The sequence below is a fragment of the Trachinotus anak genome, unplaced genomic scaffold, assembly GCF_046630095.1.
Source record: "Trachinotus anak isolate AG129_WGS33_773 ecotype Australia unplaced genomic scaffold, CSIRO_AGI_Tana_v1 ptg000021l, whole genome shotgun sequence".
NCBI lineage: Eukaryota > Metazoa > Chordata > Actinopteri > Carangiformes > Carangidae > Trachinotus > Trachinotus anak.
Window position 1 is genome coordinate 28,491,721 of NW_027273872.1, and position 19,267 is coordinate 28,510,987.

Here is a 19,267-nt window from a genome sequence, read left to right on the forward strand (position 1 = left end):
AAGATTTTCTCATATATCATGTTCTGTTTATCTTCCAAACCCCAGATTGGGTCATGCTCTAATCAGAAGGTTGGTAGTTCGATTCTCTCCTCTTCCAGTCCACGTGTCATTGTGCCCTTGGGCAGGATACTGAACCTCAGACTGCCCTCGATGTATTGCTGGTGTTTGAGTGATTAAAAACTTCTTTATGTTTGTAAAAAAAAATGCTTCATGAATGTTGCTTGTATGGGCTTTATAAGTCCAGTCTGTTTACTATTCACATCAGTATTTTTGTTTTTCTCATCACTCTGTGTACACACACAGAGCAGGATAAAAATATATTCTCATTAGATTACAGTTTGCACTTATGTAGTTAATATTTCATGACCCACTGAAGAATTAGTCAAACAGAGTTTTATAAGAGCACAAAGTCTGGTGCTAACTGGCCTTAAATGCTCTGATATTCTCATGGCCTGGGATGCACACAATGTGTAAGAAAGACATGATTAGATGGGAGCTGAAGATGTCTGACCTCTGATTTTAATATGACTTATATAGTTAAAAATATCACAGGGTCATTTGGAATAAAGGAAGTGTTAAACTGTAGTCATTTCAAGGGGCACAGTGTTCACGGCCTTTCACTCCCCTGTGCTGCCTCAGCTGCTTCTGGGCATCTTACAAATAACTCAAGCATGAAGACACACTGCAAACAACAATGTGATTCATACCAACAAATGTTGGCCTATCTAGTCTGCACATACGGCACATAATACAACAGCAGTGGAGGGCTGATATCATGTGACATGTGGTGCGTCAGCACGCTGCTCATGTAGTGCTCAGAGAGAAGAAGAGAGACATGGGCAATGATAGATCATGTGTGTACACATGCGAAGGACTAGTTAGCCCACCGGGAGAAAACCCCACAGTAGTCGTGACGTGGGTAACTATTTACCAACATTTGCTCTGACATCAAACCTCGTCAACAGAGTTTCCCCCAAGCTGTGAGGGTGAAATGGTGACACTGACTGGCCTGGAAAATCCTGAGAATCTGGGTTCATGGATAAAAAGCTGGAAAGCAGTTCATGGATAGATGCTCTCATTCTCTCCTCCCGTTTCTCCCTCTAAACAAGGCTGCAACTCAGTAACCCTAATCACACTTGGCAGCTGGGTCTCTGTGGCTCACCGTTACTTAAGCAGTGCTGCCCATGTGTACAGATGCTGGAGCATACAGTACATTTACATGATGTTTCAAAAATGTTCACCACTAATTTAGACAAGGAAAGGAGACAACCGGCCACCCTGCTTCTCTGCATTCAGCTGTCAGCTCCATGTACCTGTCCCCTTTCCTCTTTCTCCAACATTCCTCCAATGGGACCATGAGCTCTTATATAAACATACATACATATCTTATTATAGTGTAATCATTCTTCTCAGAACAAAAAGGGTGCTTCAACCACCCTACTACACAACAAACACACACTGGAAAAACTATAAGTGCCCCAGATATCCAACAGGGCCCTCAAGGAACTTAAAAATGTATTTGGGTCATTCAATAAACATTTTACATATGATGAGGTTACTCAAAACTCTAACTGGCAACTCAACTAACTTAAAACTATAATGAAGGTGCTTCAAATAACTGTTCCACAGGATGAGGTTCCTGGAAGAACCCTTGGCTACCTGTAAGCTCCTACAGGAACCTCTGATTACCAGGGTTCCAGCAAGCACTTTTCTTCAGGTCACAGCATCTGGAGGAACCATTTTAATTTGAATGAGTCTTTGAACACCTTCGGGGGTTCCGAGAAAAACCAAAGGGTTCTTTTTTTTAGGGTTACACAATGGATGCTTTTACCCAAGAAAGCCCCTGGAGGGACAAGGTTTCTGTGACCAATATTCATGACTGCAGTGGTCTCCTGCAGTGTTTGCAACAAAAATAAAATAATAAATAAAAGGAATGGTTAGTTGTAATTTTTTTTTTATTGTACATCAGTGTGCACATAGGCCTGTATAACATAAAATTAGGAATGTAGACTATATGTATATGTATAAATGTATATTATGTAAATGTCTCTAAATGTTTAATGCTAATTCTTTTTGCTACTTGCCCTGTTGGGCCAGTGAGTCTTAAACCTACCAGCCCCAAGACAAGTGTTACTGGCCCAACCCAAGTTCAGTATCAGTATTATTATAAATTACTATTTACCTATTTTATTTATAATATTGCAGGTTTGCATAGACATTTGATGTCTGAGCTCTGGTGCATAATGCTTAGTGTTACAGTTGGATGAATTCTAGCTCCACTTAATGGACATCTCTATGGCGAGGACCTGCTTTCAGAGGAACCTACTGACATCACCGTGGCTAAAGACATAATTATGGGTGTCTTCTTCCTTCCTCAGCCTCAAGTATCCAAATCCCATACACAATAAATTATTCTTGCACCAGACTTTGAAAGGCATTCAGGAGGATTAGCATCAGGGTCCCTACAGCTGTTCTGTGACTGCTGATGTTGCCACAGGTTCTTAAGCAACCTGTGTTTTCATTTCATCGTGTTTTCCCTTTTAATATATACTTGTTTTGCTGTTTTTTAACTTCTCTTTTAATGTGAAGAACTTATTCCTGAGTCCTTAACCTTTGCCTTAAAATGTGCTAAAAATAATTTTATAGGTCAAAGTAACAAAGATGCTGGGACACTGTGTTTATTGTCTCGAGGTCTTCTTGAGCTTTTGTGGTTCACAAACATAGATTTTGATGAATAATCTGTTTATTGTTCATTGATGAAATGATTCCTTTCTGTCCATCAGTCACCTTACGTTACTGCCTCTCACCTAACTCCCAAACATCCCCAAAACCACTAGCGCTCCTACTTCAGCAATATTGTGGTGAGCTTAGATGGAAAAAAAAAATTTGGTGTTTAGAAGAAACTGTGTATTTTTTCCTTTTAGGTTTAGTGTTCTCTGTATTTCTAAAGTGCTCTACTGTTGCCTCAGAGGCTGTGCCCTGTACATTTGTAGAGAAAGTTCTTTGCCTTTGCCTGGTTTTCCTGATGGTTTTCTCTTTAATAGTTTTATCCTTTCCTTTTGTGACTTGGACATTTTTTACCACATCTCCAAAGAGAGGATCCAGAGCTACTTTTGCCTGGTGGTTGATGAAGTTCACTAGGTCAGAAAACCTTGCTCATCATCTTCCCATATCATAGATCTCAAATGCAGTTGTTCTCCATTTCTCTTATTTCATAAGGAAGCTTTGAAATAAAAACTTGCATGTTTGTTGGATTGTTCATTTCCTCCAGGAGTTCTGTATCTACCATGGTGTTCCTGCAGGCAATCAGGAGGTGAGAATACGCACCTAGTGCTTTACCATCCTCTGATGCATTGGCTATCTTCAGTTCATCTCAACAATGCCTTTGGAGTAACCTCCTGGCCTCAGAGTAGCCTCTCTCTGCTGACACATGCTCAGTACTGAGAACAAGCTCTTGTGGCTCCCCACTGATTTCTGACCTGACCTCATTCCTCTCTCTTCTAACTTTGAGAACACCTCCTTGATGCATAACTGCCTATGCTATCTTTTTTATTGTCATATTCTTCAAACACCTTAAGCCTTGCACTGGATTCTGCTATAGCAGTATCAAGCAGTTGTTCCATCTTGGCAGTACTTTTTCAATCTCAAGGGTTTGCTTCTTCTTAAATGCTGCTAAATGGGCGATGAGTGCTGTATGCTCTGCTTCTTCCTTAATGTGCACTGAAGACCCTGAAGCCCATGAAGCAAGTGAACAATGGGAAGCAGATGAGCTTGTTTTGCTTTTAATCCGATGCTGTCTTGTTGCAACTCGAGATGTGCTGTTTTCATGTTTCATGTGTTATCATCTAGTTTGAGTGTGCATGCTTGATCCAGTTCACTGGCATCATCTATTTCTACTACTCTCGTCCACTTTGCAGAACATCAGTTTTCAGTATTTTCTACAGAGTCTCTTATGGGTGCTGCTCTGGGTTCAAACCAGTTATGCTGATCTACTTGTCTTTCATCTTCATCTAGTAAGGCGATAACCTCAGTGTTAATGTCCTCAAAATCTTTGAACACTTTGCAGAAATTATGATGAAGCATCTCTTCCATTTCCTTCACATTTACACCATCAAGTTTATTTTTTTCAATTGTTTTCATCATGCCTGAGAGCTGAGATAATTTACCTCCTCTGGTACCAATAAGCCTGCTAATTCTGCCCTCCACAGCCTTCTCGGTTGGCTTTGGCACCCTCTTTTGGTCAGAATCATCCATAGTGGCCCGCTGTTCTGCCTGTTCAGTCATCTTAGTCAGTGCACAAACCACTTACGGCTCCAAAATAAACTTTTTTCTGATGCAAAACCAATGTCCAGCAATTTTTTAAAAATGTGCACAGGTTTTCAATAATGATGTCCAAATGCCACTTATACACTTCCTCCACTGACACAGTACATGCAGTAGTTTTTTAGTCCATGTTTTTTGACTCTTATGTAGCCGCAATCTTCTTTCTTACTTGTGAGATCATAGATCAACACTGTATATATCTACCTGTCTCTCATCACAAGTCTTGTCACAAACTTGTTGTCTTCGACTTGTTTGGTCCTGAAGAGGCTTCATCACTTCATCACTCAAAGTTTCTGGACGAAGAAGCATACATTTTGAAATACAAGGATTCTTATGGTTTTTGTTTGTTCTTAAAACATCTTCAAGATGTTTTTCTGAAGTTCAGCGAAATCTTCAAGTGGGAGTGGCTGGATCTTTGTCCTCTGCCTTCCACTGAAACATCTCCTCCACGGTGACTCCTTCCTCTTGGTGCTATGTCCTCATGCTGGTGTCTCTTCTTTGTTGTTATGCTTCAAACTTAGTTGTGTTCTGATCCTTCTTGTGATGAGGTTACCTCGTCCTATGAGGAAGGATTTCATTATTGAAACAGCTCCTGCCAAACACTTCTCTCCTGCTCTGTCTTTTGATACTTGGCTGCTGGAGGATGCCTGTATGCTCAGGACAGAGTTGACCTCACCAAGTACATCTGATGGGGTTCATCAGGTTGAAGGATGACTGATGGATCGACTGTAAGATGGTTCTAATGATAGAGTCTGACATGATCTTCAACTCATCTGTGCACATGTCAATTAGCTGCTCCTTCACACTTCGGCTATAAACACCTTCACTGACTTCTCTCCGCTCACTGAAAGAGAAAGAACAGAAACAGAAACAATGCACACAAATACCCTAAATGTATTCCAGGATCTACTACAGTATCAGAGGGGGACAGATGACGGACTCTTCAGTGAGACCTCCTAAGAATCTTCTTATTGTGGAAGTGATGGTGGAAGAATTAAGTTACTGTTTTAATACTTCTGCATTTTCCTCTAGAGATCCTGGAGCCAAAGAGGTTTCCCTGACGTGGTCCTCATCAGCCTCTGCTAGTCTCTGTTCAAGAGGCTCAGAAACCGCTCCAGGTGTTGCTGCACCTTCTGCTGGGTGAGAAAATCTGTGGAGGATTCATTTTTGCTGTCCTCAGACAGGGTACGTTCCTCTGCTTCCCAGCTGAGGACTGACTGCATCGCAGCAGCCTGTTCGACCACTTCTGAGACAAGTGTGTTGGTGATCTCCTCCATGTTGTCTTTTTCCTTGTCCATGAGTGTTGAAGTTGAGTTCTAGCAGTGAAACATGTGTCAGAAGAAACATTCAGATGCTTTTCTCAAATGAAGGTTGACAGACCACAGAGTTTGAGTCCTCTGATCTTTACTGTAGTTAAAATATCAGCTGTATAATGTACTCAGCACATAGGTCTTAATATTACATGTGCAAACGTTTTTGTTTCTCTGTTGTTTAATTGATCTTTTGCTCAGATACTTGGTTGTAATCTGATATAATGACTGTAAAGTTTTCATCTTGTTTCTGACACAATGAATTAATTTACTGAATCACAGAAATGTTTTGAAGTGCATTTAACCTACCTGTCTGCAGACATCTTAAGATAAGTTCTTTTCTTATCGAGCTCTATCTTCAGCTTCAGTCGCTGTGATAAGAAGTTTGTAGTTTAATACAGATCCTCTGACTGTTCACTGTGGAGAATAAAACTAAACTGAGACCTGTGTCTGCAGAACACTGTTCTACTGCTACAACTGCATACAACTCTGTGTTCTAATAAAATTTTTATCTGTTACTGTGCATTAGAGATGAATTCTATTGATTTTTATCAGTTTTTCTGCCTCTTTATCTACTTTTTCCTAATTGAAATTAAAGTTTTAATATTTGAATGGTTTTTCTGTTCAGACCACTTTAGAATACGAGTTCAACTTACTTGAAGTTTTATGACTTGAAATGATGAGTTGAATGAATAAACTGCACTGAGTTAACATGATCAGCAGGATGTTGTGGCTCTAACACACTTCAGTCTGGAGCTCATGAACACGTTTATTAGTATGTGCAGACTATTTTTCTCTGGAAAGAAGTGAAATAGAAGTAACAACAGGGAAATACTCAAATAAAAATCTCTAATTTGTACCAAATAGTGGCCGATTAAATGTACCACAGCTGTCTTCAACAAAACAGCTCTACCAGAATCAGAATCAGAAGTAGCTTTTCAAGCATATGAGGAATTTGTTTTGGTGTTTTGGTGCAAAACATAGTAAGAAGGAAAAAATATAAACAAAGATAACACAAACAAGTACTGCAGGAAAAATCACTTAAATATAAACAGAAAAATGTAACAATAAAATACATGTATTTGCAATAAAGATGTGAACAAATATTATAGAAAAATATAAATATATACAACACAAATATGTGCGAAAAATAAATAAGGTAAAATAATGCGCACCTACACATCGAGGCAGCCATCCGCGGCGCCATCTTGGACAGACCAATATTGATTATTAATGAAGTTTCAGTTAGTTTATGCATGTGTAATTATTGTTAACGAAACTGAAAACCTGTAAAAGTGTATTATTACCTCCATGTTTCAGTGATTGACCAGCAGATGTCGCTCTTCAACAGTAAGGGCGGTGTTTTGTAGGCTCATGGTGAAGGTTGGGTGTGAGATCAGCACTTGGAAACAGTGGACAGCAGTGTTTTAGAAACGCCATCTGCAGTGATTACATTCTGTAGTTTTTGTGTTGATGACCGTATTAACCATCTGAGAATTGGGTTAAACGGATTCTTGAATGAAGCTTGACTTTACATTCTTTCCCACGAGACTTTGAACGCTGCATGAGATGTATCTCGCGAGAAGAGACTTCCCTTGACAACACAGTAGTACGTGGCTTGACAGCTGTGGGCAGGGAGTGTTTACTGGGACGCTGGTTCGCAGGTAGAGGCGCCGTGTGAACAGGGAGCCTCTGAACGTCGAATAAACGTCCGGAAACCTTCACACGTCTCTGAATTTAGTCCCGGAGCGGTGACTGTTCCCGCGGAGGCCTCCCACCGACACCCCCCCGCCACGCAGCAGCAGTAGGGGCCGCTGCTGAAGACAGCTCTGCCTGCTGATCGTCCAGCCCGTCGGTCTGATATGGCGGAGAGCGGGTCGTCGGTTGAATTCTCCGGGTCTCTGACGAGCTCGAGTCTTCCGCCGCCGAGGACCCGCATCTTCAAAATCATCGTGATCGGGGACTCTGGGGTCGGAAAAACGTGCCTCACCTACCGCTTTTGTGCCGGCAAGTTCCCCGAGAAAACCGAGGCCACGATCGGGGTGGACTTCAGGGAGAGGCTGGTCGAGATTGACGGCGAGAAAATCAAGGTGTGCACTGACGTCACAGATCAGGTGTAAAAAACACTAAAGATACGGTCAAGTTGGAGATGTTCTCTGTGCTTTCCTGCTCTGGGATGGAGAAGGTGTCATGCAAACTTCTCATACCGTGTATATACAGTAGAAGAAGAGGAGGAGGTACAGATGGGAGGTTTCACTACAAGAGAAGCATAATGAAACTTCAGTGGTACATGGGTCTGTGGTGGTGTCTAAAGTCTCATCTGTGGACCGCTGAGCAGCTCCACTGCTGCTGAGGGCTCAGTGCCTTGCTCAAGGCCAAGGCAGGTGTCAGTCATTCACTTTCCTGGCCACATTTTCCTTCTGGTCCAATGACAGCTGGCCTCTAGGTACAAACTATTTAGACCATTAAGATGATCACCTTTAACTCCAAATAGCAGAGAACAAATAAACCCACATTTAAAGGGCTACTGTTAATACTACAACTAGTTTACTGTTGTCCCTCCACATGGTCGGAGACTCGCAAGAGACATGTTCAAAAAAGAATAACTAAAATCAGAGCAGCTAAAATTAAGACTTTCAGTCCATTGTTTGGCTCAAGCTCCAGGATCCTACAGTTCCATGTTGCAGCTATTTGCATTTTAAATAAGACACAGGCTGAAGGCCAATTTATACTTTGACTCAACATCATAGGTATGGTATAATTACAGTGCAGCCTGGGACCCTATGCCATGCTCCTCCTTAGAAATGTCACTACATGCTGCGGCAACGCAGACCACAACAACTGTGATTGGTCTGCTTGGTAGCATCTCTCATCCGTGTCTCTCAGTGGCCGGAGAAACACAGAAAACTCACCCTTCCTGTTCCTCAGTCAGTTCAACAGTTGTACCCCGGAAACCCCCCCGATGTCTTCTGGCTTTGGTCTTCTCACTTTTGTGCATTGCCATAATTTCAGTAAAAGTTGCTCAAACTCTAACATACAACCCCCTCTGCCAACTAGTGTGTTGTTGGTGTAATAGCAAAGTGATGCGACACCCCACCATTAAAGCTCAGACACACCAGTAGAAACACTGGGCAGAATACTGGACAGAAGTATAAACCAAGCTTTAGGTTAAAGTGGATTCACTAAAAAGTGAATATATTTCAGGAATGTGTTACAGACTCCGAACTGATGAATGTATAAAGTTTTATTTAAATTTTGTTTTTGAATGAATTTGGTGCAGTTTCATTAGTTAATCTACATTCACTGGCCACTTTATTAGCTACACCTTGCTAGTACCGTGCTGCAGATTTGTTGGCTGCACATCCATGACGTGAATCTCCCATTCCACCACATCCCAAAAGTGCTCTATTGGACTGAGATCTGGTGACTGTGGAGGCCATTTGAGTTCAGTGGGCTTATTGTCATGTTCAAGAAACCAGTTTGAGATGATTTGAGCTTTGTGACATGGCGCGTTATTCAGGTAGGCTGTAGCGTATTGATGCTCAATTGGTACTAAGGGCCAAAAGTGTGCCAAGAAAATATCCACCACACCATTACACCACCACCACCAGCCTGAACCGTTGATACGAGGTAGGACGGATCCATGCTTTGATATTGTGGACACCAGATTCTGACCCTACCATTGTCCACCTATTGTCCAGTGTTGGTGAACCTGTGTGAACTGTAGCCTCAGCTTCCTGTTCTTAGCTGACAGGACTGGCCCCCGGTGTGGTCTTCTGCTGCTGTAGCCCATCTGATTCCAGGTTCGACATGTTCTGTGTTCAGAGATGCTCTTCTGCAGACCTTGGTTGTAACGAGTGGTTATTTGAGTTACTGTTGCCTTCCTATCAACTTGAAGCAGTCTGACTGTTCTCATCTGACCTCTGGCATCAACAAGGCATTTTATCCAGGAGAACTGCTGCTCACTGGATGTTTTCTCTTTTTTGGACCATTCTCTGTAAACCCTAGAGATGGTTGTGCAGGAAAATAGATAGAAAATAGTAGATCAGCAGTTTCTGAAATACTCAGACCAGCCCGTCTGGCACCATGCCAACCATGCCACGTTCAAAGTCACTTAAATCACCTTTCTTCCCAGTTCTGATGCTCGGTTTGAACTTCAGTAGGTCGTCTTGACCATGTCTACAAGCCTAAATGAACTGAGTTGCTGCCATGTGATTGGCTGATTAGATATTTGCGTTAATGAGCAGTTGAAGAGTTGTACCTAATAAAGTGGCCGGTGGGTGTATATTTTTGTTAGTGACTACAAATTCGATAAAAAATATAATCTGTGACCAACAGGGTGTAATGTGGCTCATGATACTCTGAATGGTTTTTGGCTGACAGTGGAACTCTGTGGTACAGGGTGTACACACAGTACTTGTTAGTAGAATTAATTAATTATTGGTTTGGGTCTTCTGATGGGATTTATTTCCACACTGTCCTCCACAGATCCAGCTATGGGACACTGCAGGCCAGGAGCGCTTCAGGAAGTCCATGGTGCAGCACTACTACCGCAATGTGCACGCTGTTGTCTTTGTCTATGACATCACCAATGCCGCTAGCTTCCGCAGCCTCCCCGCCTGGATTGAGGAGTGCAAGCAGCACGCTCTGGGCACAGAGGTACCCAGGATCCTGGTCGGAAACAAGTGCGACCTCCAAGACTCCATCCAAGTGGGCACAGACGTGGCGCAGCAGTTTGCAGACGCTCACTCCATGCCCGTGTTTGAGACGTCTGCTAAAAACCCAAACAGCCAAGGAGATGGAAGCTCTGGCGGTGGAAACAGCGACCACGTTGAGGCTATTTTTATGACAGTAGCCCACAAGCTGAAGTCGCAGAAGCCTCTGGTGTTGAGCCAGCCGCCCGGGGGATCAGGGGGCACCATCAACCTGAGCAGGGGGATACAGGATGGGGGTGATGGGACCAGGAGCTGGGGCTGCAGCAGCTGCTGAGGGGTGTGTGTGTGTGTGGGGGGGGGGGGGACAACTTCAGCCAGTGAAATGAAGTTGGAGGGAGGTGAGGAAAGAGTGGAGGTCTAGAAAGAAAGAGTGAATCGAGCAAAAAAGGCTCCACAATCAGAACAGCACATAGATGAATGTCTCCAGTTGAAGATGACCCATTTTTCCAGTGCTTGTGCTTGATTTTTTTAAATGACTTTAAATGGTTTGGGCAGTACGTAGTGTGATTGTTGCTTTTAGGATGCCAAAATCTACTGATGGGTCATGGAAATGATCCAAAAACCTGATCCTGTTCGGTCAGTCCTGAGCCTGCACCACCAAAGTTACAGGTCAGTTATCTTCATGTGGTCATGGACACACAGTGGCATTCACAAATAAAATAGTTTTTTTTGTTTGTTTGTTTTTTTTTTTGTTTTTTGTTTTGGGGGGGGGGGGGGCAGTGTCCTTGTTTTCTAACAGCAGTGGTTGAAATGTTAAATCTGAGTTTTGACCTCCTGTGGGAACAATGCAGCCCCTAGTACAGCCCACACAGACCATCTAACCTTCTTGGTTGTTGTTTTAATGTCAATAACAACACAACACCGGGCAGTCATTCTGATGCTGAGCTAACAGCTACAAGACAGAAAAGGAAACTCCTGCACTATCGTTGGATGTCAGGAAGCTGATGTATCACTGCACCGGGACCAGGGGATGAAGTTTATTTTCTCTGAAACACTGCAGCATGTTAGTCTGTTTGGCTCATCTCAGCCCTGACTGACCATCACTGTTTAAATTTACTGGTGAATTTTACCAAGCTATAGCAGTAGACTACAATGTGATGTATCACTCAGAAAACAGTCAAATATAAAAATATAAATATAATCTAATACAAACACAGGTAAAGTGTAAAATATGGGACCTTTACAGGAATTTTTGGTTTGTTCTTCAGTTGTATGTGCACTTATAAACTTCTCACTGCTTGTTAGAAGTTGAGGCTTTGGACTAGTCTGGGTTGTTACTGATAGTCAGAGCTTGGTCTCATGGGGGGGGCTAAGATGAGCTGCTGAGCTGAATTGTATTATTATGTAAAAGTATTTGCTTAAGGTTGTAAATCCAGATTTTGAAACAACAAGCACTTTAAAGCATTGCAAACATTGTCTTCTAGTATCTAAGATTTTTAGTTAATCAATCAACCACAAACCAGTTGCCAATCAGTGAACCTGGGGCATTTGGGGCCCCTGGTGCAGCTGTCTGTTTTGCCATGGTTGATAACTCCAGCTTCCATCCAGAGTGATTCAGCTGAAAAGATGTTTCATTTGATTTGTTTGGTCCAATCAGGTCAAGCCATGTCTTTATTGTGGCTGACCCAGGAGAGGTCCAAATCTGAGAAACAAAAACAGTAGCACCAACTGATAACTAGCTAGAGCTGGTCCCAGCCTCACATCTCCAACGCTCCAGTCTTACTGATGACTTAGACTGGTTCATTTACACTCATAGGACGCGTGATGGTTCTCAAGTAAAGAGTGCAGCCAAACTGTTTTCTGACCCTGTGGAGACAGACATTGGTGTCATCTTCTCAGCTGCTGTATTCAGATCAGATGGACTGGTATCAGCACGGATATTGACCCTTATTGAGCAGCTCCGGCATCAGCAATTACTTGACCTACCCACATTAAATACAGTTACATCTCGATGGTTCACTGACTCATATTGTAGTGGCACAGACACCCCTGACCTCCTGTTACCTCCCACTGCAACTCAGTGAGGTGCGAGAAGAGAGAACTGGTCTAAGATCAGTGCTGTAGTGAATATATATCACAGCAGTGGCTGACGACCTCAAACAGTCAGAATCATTATCAGGAGAGAAAAGGTTGAATGACTCCATCCCCGGTCAGCTCAGGCCATTAAGTGTGGAATTATCAGCTGAGTCTGAAGCTCCTCAGCTTCACAGAGCTTTATAATGAGTTTCAGCTCATTGTTTATCTGTCCCACACAACCTTTCTGTTCTGGTTCACTCTCACTGCTCTCAGCATTGTCTTCAGCCGCAGCAGCTGTTTTCACATCTGTAAGAAGCCTCAGTCCTCTACCTGCTGAGCAGCAGATAGACAGGAGACACTCAGCAAACAGAGAGGGAAGACTGGACTGTGACACAGACACCACAACATGAGTCATCCTGTTGCTCTGTAGCTGCTGGATGTGGAGACAAGCAGCTGTTTGATCACATGTTCAACATTCAGACTTAAAGGTGATGCCATGTCGTTGTGTTTTCAGTCATTGCAGGTTTAAATGAAGACACCTAGTTCTGAGTGATAGCACCTTTGTTAGCACCACAGCTAACTCTCTGCATCTGACAGTGTGTGATGTTGTTGTCACGTAACACTTAACACAGAATTTGTGTCCTCCTTTAAACCATGTCAGCCAATCAGGCCCACCCTGAGCCACTGTGATGGGAGCGTGAACCTGGACTCTGATCAAGGATTTTAAAGGGAACCTGTCAATGGAGTTCAGAGCTGTCCGATACTTAGTGTAGCACTGTGTAGGTCAGCCAGCGACAACACTTACCTGTCAGTGTGTGAGGCTTTGAATTGTGCACCTCTACGTGGATGCCTGTACCCACTCCTTAGCCTATGTAACTTGAGATCAAATATTGTTCATGTCTGTTGTGATAAAAACTGTTGCCTGTTCATTTGTCACGAGCTGACACACCTCAGTCTGGTGCCCAGGTCCTGTTGGTGTGCAGCTCTGTCTCTGTGTTGGATGGTTGTCGTGGCCACAGCTGGTCTCGTGGCTCCTCTGCTCATCACCATCAGGTTACTCTGTATGTTTACATCTTCCTGAAGGATACGGACTATCAACGAGACCACATGGCCTTCTCTCAGGACTCGCTGTTCAAAGGCTGTGTGACAAGGACAACATCGTGTGGGTGCTTTACTGTTTTAGATTTGCTTTCTTGTTCTTTAAGTGTCCTTTGTTTTTGATAAATGCACACTAGGTTTTATCATTTCCTTCCACTACAGCCATGAACGACAAACACTGCTACTGTACCTCTTATTGCAAACCCTCACTAAGAAAAATATCAATTACAGATGGTATTAATTCACAAAGTGACTGATGAATGAAACTACTGGGGACAAGTGAAAGAGGGAGATGCTTGCAATGGTTTTGTCATGTGTAACCTTGCAATAAAAACCCTCAACATGTCACAGTGTGGAGTTGTTTCTCCTCAGAAAGCACACGATGACACTTCAGTCAGGTTTTATTTATTAAACACATAAAATACGTAAAGGTTTATGAATTAGAACAAACTAAATCTCAGTCCTGATGTGGCTCATACACAGGTACTCAGCTTTGGCAAAGTTAAAATGAAATCTTTGGTCAAAGAGCAAATAAAGACGCTGCCAAACTTCAAACAGAGACCCCTCCTCTCCAAAGTGTCAGGATGTCGTTAATCATGCCTCCCCTCCCCCCTCACTGGCTGTGTCAGGTCAGCCTACTGTAAGGAGGCAGTTTGGAGGGTCCCTCCTCTCCCTCAGTGGGGCCCTGCTCACCGGGCTGAGCTGGAGAGTTGAAGAGCCTGTCGTCATCACCACCTGCTGGACACAGAGGAGAACTACATCACAGACTGACGGCAGCAGCTGCAGAACAACCCACTGTGTCAACCCACTGTGACGTCACCCACTGGTTTGTGAGCTGCTGTTTTGAAGCCTCCAGTTTGTCATTTGTCCGTCGCCATCTTGGTTTTTTTAAATCAGAAGAAACCATATTTGGAGGAGAAGGTGGAGCTGAGGAGGAGTGAGGGGTGGAGCTGACCTGCTCTATACTCTATCCTGATTGTCAGTTACAGTCTGTCAATCACACAGGAGCCCCGCCCTAATGCATCCCCTGCTTTATGGTCTATTTTCCTCTAAATGGACCATGATGTAAAAACTGAACATCATGTTGTGTTGAAGAAGACTTGAAACTAGAGACTGAGACATAAACTCATCAGGAAAATGTTTACTGAGGTAATAAATCAGTGAGAAGTAGAGACATTTTCACATAGACTTCAATACAATCAGACTTCTGTTTACAACCAGTGGAGTCACCCCCTGATGGTCACTAGACAGAATGCAGCTTTAAGGCTCTTCAGCACTGGCTGCACTTTTCACACCCAGAGTCTACATCCAGGTTTATAGACAGTCTGTGAGAGCAACTGAAGCAATGAGAAGTTTTCCATCAAATTACCTCGCCAAGTACACACCATCTCCGTGTCCCCTGGGTCACACTGAGGAACAAGTGTCTCCTACAACACAGACACACACATAGTCAGTGAGACATAATAGTTAGTTCATTCAAATAAACTAGAATCACCTCCTCTGGTTGTTTCCTCGAGCAACCAGTAAAGTTACAGGAAACTTTGGCACAGCCTCTCCTTAACAGTGTCACAGTGAAGTTGACCTTTAACCTGATGGATATAAAATGTCACCACTTCCTTTTATCCATATAGACATTTGAGTTAAATTGTGTCATAATTAGTGTAGTGTGTTATGAGTTACGGCCAAAAATGTGTTTTGTGAGGTCACAGTAACCTTGACCTTTGACCACCAAAATCTAATTAGTTCATCACTGAGCCCAAGTGAACATTTCTATGCAGGGTTGGGACAGACGGACATACGTATGGACAGACAACCTGAAAACATAATGCATGAACAGTCACAAACTGGTGATAATTATCAGTTGTACAAAAGCCTTGTTCTTAGAGCAGAAGTTCTTCTTTGACAGCAGTGATACCTTCTCCTACAGTATTTCCTGAACTAGGGATCTGTGGGATCCTGGTCTTTGGAGCACATTACCTCAGACTACATGAGGCCTCATGCTAATATAACATCACCTCCAAGGAACAGAGCCTATCTTTGTAACTACGTGGTTTGATAGGGTTACAGATGATGTTAGGACTGACCAAAGACGTTATGTTTTCACCTGTGTCTGTTTGTCAGCAGGAGTACACATAAAATACTGAACCAATCTGCACCAAACTTGGTGGAGGGAGGGGTCATAGTCCAGGGAAGAACCAAATACATTTTGATGAGGATCCAGGAATTTTAATCACTTCAATAAACACTGTGAGAAAGAACATTTTTCTGCATTTTCAGGTTCTCTGTGAATAATGTTTTCCGGATCTTTGGACAAATTAACAGTGTTGATCTATGAGCGTTTACAGTTTGGTCCAGATCCAGGTAATAATCTGGATCCTGATAATAATCTGGGTCTGGTAGAAGAACATGCAGAATCCACTCAGAGTTGTACTTATTAATAATGAGCGAATATGGCAGCAGCAGCATTAGGTAATGATCCCATCAGTATCTCCTTCAACATGCAACAAATACAATCACACAACAAAAGCAGTTGTAACACAGCAATGAGACAGTTCATACAGGTGTAGAGCTGTGTGTAGTGTATAATGCTGATGTCATCATTCCTGCTGCAGGTAATAAACCATGCATTTAATTCAATATAATTCAGGTCATGTGACCACTGAGAATTAAGCACAAGTGAGTTTTATTTGTTTTTTATTTTGTTTGAAGAATTTATTGAAATTAAAATTAAAAAGGTGCCAATAACAGTGTCCAGTGTGTATGTTATGTCTAAAAGATTTTTGTTGTTGTTCATTAACTTTGGTCATTTTATTAAAATATTCTGCTCATCCAAAATCGGTTCATTGGCATTTAGTTAGATATTCTAAATGATGTACTTGAAATTCAGGGGTGCCAGTTATTATGAGCACGACTTTAAGGACGCTAACACAAGCAGCAGTTTACAAAACTGTTGGTTGGTTTGATGAGAAGCTTTTTTCAGATGCCAGTGTTTCAACTTGCCACCATCAGATCTGTGAACTGCATGTGTGTCGTGCAACAACAGAAAGCTTGACAGATGTAGCAACAGTAACTATAGTTTAGTGACGGCTCAATGCCTCATGGGTAAAATGTAAGCTTTTTAATGCTGCATCCTACCAGTCCAGTTCTGGTGTCGTAGCAGCCACAGCAGGGCAGACTGCGACAGCCCAGGTAGGCGATGAGCGAGGAGAGAGCCAGGCTGACGGTGCAGGTCAGCAGGATGGTGGCGTTGGCCCCCTTCACCATCCGATGGAGCACAAATGTCTGAGCCACACAGAGAAAGTCACTACAACACAGTATGTATGAAATAAAACCCTAACCTTTTTGTTTGAGCTTCCACAGATGTTCTCAGTTTGACTCAATGATAACATTCAGCTGAGTTATCTTTCGTCTTTCATTCTACAAACCTAAACTTTAAAAGATGAAAACTGTGCATTTACTGACGCCTCGGTTCTACATCAGTGATACCAGGAAGCTGGCAGTTATTACTGGATATTAATTACACCTGTGTTTGATAAGTCTGCTCTAAAGACGGTCTACACGCTTCCTTAAGTACAATCTTAGTGCAGTGGTTACCACTTGAGGACTGTCATGGTGGTGGAAGACTTCTTCATCCTCCTCCCCGTAGGTGAGCGTCAGACAGGAGTAACCTGATATGAACAGTGCAGCCACACAGGAGAGGACGGCTGCTGCCACCATCACACTCACCTGCAGGGACAGGAGGAGGAGGTCAGTCAAGGTAACAGTACTGTGAGAGAGCGAGAGAGAGAGAGAGAGAGAGAGAGAGAGATTGTTTGTGTATGTGTGTATGTGTGTGTGTGTGTGTGTGTGTGTGTGTGTGTGTGTGTGTGTGTGTGTGAGAGAGAGAGCATATTTTTCTTAAATCCTTAAAGCTCCATATTTTATCGTCTCCAGTGTTTTATTTGAAGTGTTGATCTCCATCAGAAGATATATTTGTGGTTTTGAGAACCAAAAACCATCTCAGTGTAGTTTTACGTCTCCTCTCTCAGGCTTCTCTCTGGAGCTCTAGTAAAGACAGGTCAGTCAGCCAATCAGAAGAGAGGATCTGAGCCACTCTTCAGAGGCTTTGATACTTTCACAATATTAATATAAAACCTAGACCTGTTTTATAATCAAAAACACATGGACATCTACCTTAGACTGGATGGAGCTTTAAATTTCAACTCTGTGTAAAGAATGTTCTCATATTAGAATTGTTTAGGAATTATTTTACTGATATCATGTCATGATGAGCTGAGCCTTCTTTCACTGTAATACTGGAGAGCAAAAACCAAAACTCTTGATATATAATTAGAGTAAAAGTGACAGAGGTCAATGTTCACGGTGCACAGATAATTTGGTCCGCCCTCTGCAACTGAACTGTAGGCAGGTTTATGGCCCAGCATCAGAGACAATAATATGGACCTGGAGGCTGCAGATTCAGGGCTTTCAGGACTGCATTCCTAGGACTCTAGTTTTTCACCAGAGAGCCACTTACAAACTGGGTTTCTGGTACGGTGGCAGTGTCGTGAAAAATTAGGGTCCTAGGGACCTGAAAGTCCTGAAACTGCAGCCTCCGGGTCTGCAGAACAGACCTGCCTCTCATGAAGAACCTGAGAGAACCTGAGAGTAAAGGTGGAGAAAAAAAACGCTCCTTACCAGCACTGAGTTCTTCCTCTGGGAGGCGAACAGAGCCAGAACACCTGGAGAGGCCATGATCTACAGGAAATAAACAGAATGAACTGACAGACAAGGAGCAGGCGGGAACAAGAGCCAGCGCAGGTTCAACAGGGAAACAACGTCCCGGTGTCGGACAAAGACCTGTGGTCTGTGTCCCGCTACCTCTGTCCAGACAGGTGGACACACTGAAACTGGACTTGAACGTGTACTAACTCCAGATATGTCTACCTGAAGATCATTACAGTTACCTCGGTCACTTTATTACGTCATTGTTCCGGACTGCACCGGTAAAGGTAAAACCTGCTGCCAACACAACAACACGGAGAGTGTCGGTGGTCGTAGTCCGGAAGTGTCTTACCACTTTAACGAATGCGTGCTGGTTACCTGTGGAGCGGAGTTTCTAACAGAGCCAATATCTCACCAGTCCTCCCCACACCGGCGTCCTGGTGCTGCTCAGCGGGTTGTCCTTGCGGAAAACAGCGTCCATGAGCCCGCAGACCACACAAAGACCTGCACAGGCGATTTGGAGGATCCCCAGGACGAGCACGCTCTTCTGGTTAAAAATAAAGTATCTGTGTCGGTCCATGTCCACAAGTTAACCACTAAGTCCAGTATGAACAGTCCGCGTCAACTTCAGCCCGCGGGTTGATCCTCAGCATAGCCTGACGGTCGGCGCCGTTTTGGGTCACAGGTTTTCGGGGTCACAGACGGTCCCGGTGTTGACAGCGGCGGAAAGTGTCTCTGAAAACTACAGTGTGTTTGTTTTCATGTCAGGGAGCGGAGCCTCCGGTGGTTCCCGCCCGCCTGTGTCTGTTCCGGGCTGCGGACTGGCCCCAGCGCTGGTTCAGCAGGTAGGAAGTTTATCCATTAACCTGGCCGAGCAGCAGCAGGTGCACAGGAGGCGGGACATATTTACCCAGAAATACGACTCTCAGGCTGCTGGCCCCGCCCCCTTCTTAACAGGAGAGTCTAAAACAGTTGCTCTCTACGAAATTAACAGACTCAGAGTTCAATAATATTAGTTCTGTATCTGACCGGTAACCTTCCGTAGGCCTGCCTGAGAAACTCACCAGCGAAGAGTTTCATGTGAACCTATCACTAATGAAG

General features: G+C 43.3%; 2 protein-coding genes and 1 long non-coding RNA gene across 4 annotated transcripts; 1 reads left to right on the plus strand and 2 right to left on the minus strand.

Annotated features, from left to right (window-relative positions):
• Nucleotides 1–17: 17 nt before the first annotated feature.
• Nucleotides 18–7,073, minus strand: LOC139637882 (uncharacterized). The gene is made up of 3 exons (XR_011694709.1): nt 6,941–7,073; nt 5,338–5,639; nt 18–5,167 (listed from the first exon to the last, which is right to left on the minus strand). It is a non-coding gene; the product is annotated as an uncharacterized lncRNA (long non-coding RNA).
• Nucleotides 7,074–7,263: 190 nt separating this feature from the next.
• rab33ba (RAB33B, member RAS oncogene family a) lies at nt 7,264–13,810 on the plus strand. Its single transcript, XM_071506821.1, has 2 exons — nt 7,264–7,723; nt 10,122–13,810. The coding sequence occupies exons 1-2, from the start codon at nt 7,496–7,498 to the stop codon at nt 10,620–10,622; spliced, it is 729 nt and encodes a 242-aa protein (XP_071362922.1). The 5' UTR covers nt 7,264–7,495; the 3' UTR covers nt 10,623–13,810.
• A 35-nt stretch (nt 13,811–13,845) lies between these two features.
• Nucleotides 13,846–19,030, minus strand: LOC139637881 (uncharacterized). 2 transcript variants are annotated; one of them, XM_071506824.1, is made up of 6 exons: nt 18,582–19,030; nt 18,140–18,199; nt 17,057–17,188; nt 16,598–16,744; nt 14,832–14,889; nt 13,846–14,197 (listed from the first exon to the last, which is right to left on the minus strand). In XM_071506824.1, the coding sequence occupies exons 1-6, from the start codon at nt 18,744–18,746 to the stop codon at nt 14,088–14,090; spliced, it is 672 nt and encodes a 223-aa protein (XP_071362925.1). In that variant the 5' UTR covers nt 18,747–19,030; the 3' UTR covers nt 13,846–14,087. The 2 variants fall into 2 exon arrangements, with proteins under 2 accessions (XP_071362925.1, XP_071362923.1); XM_071506822.1 differs by having other exon boundaries at nt 13,846–14,200; nt 18,582–19,028.
• Between the last annotated feature and the right edge of the window lie 237 nt (nt 19,031–19,267).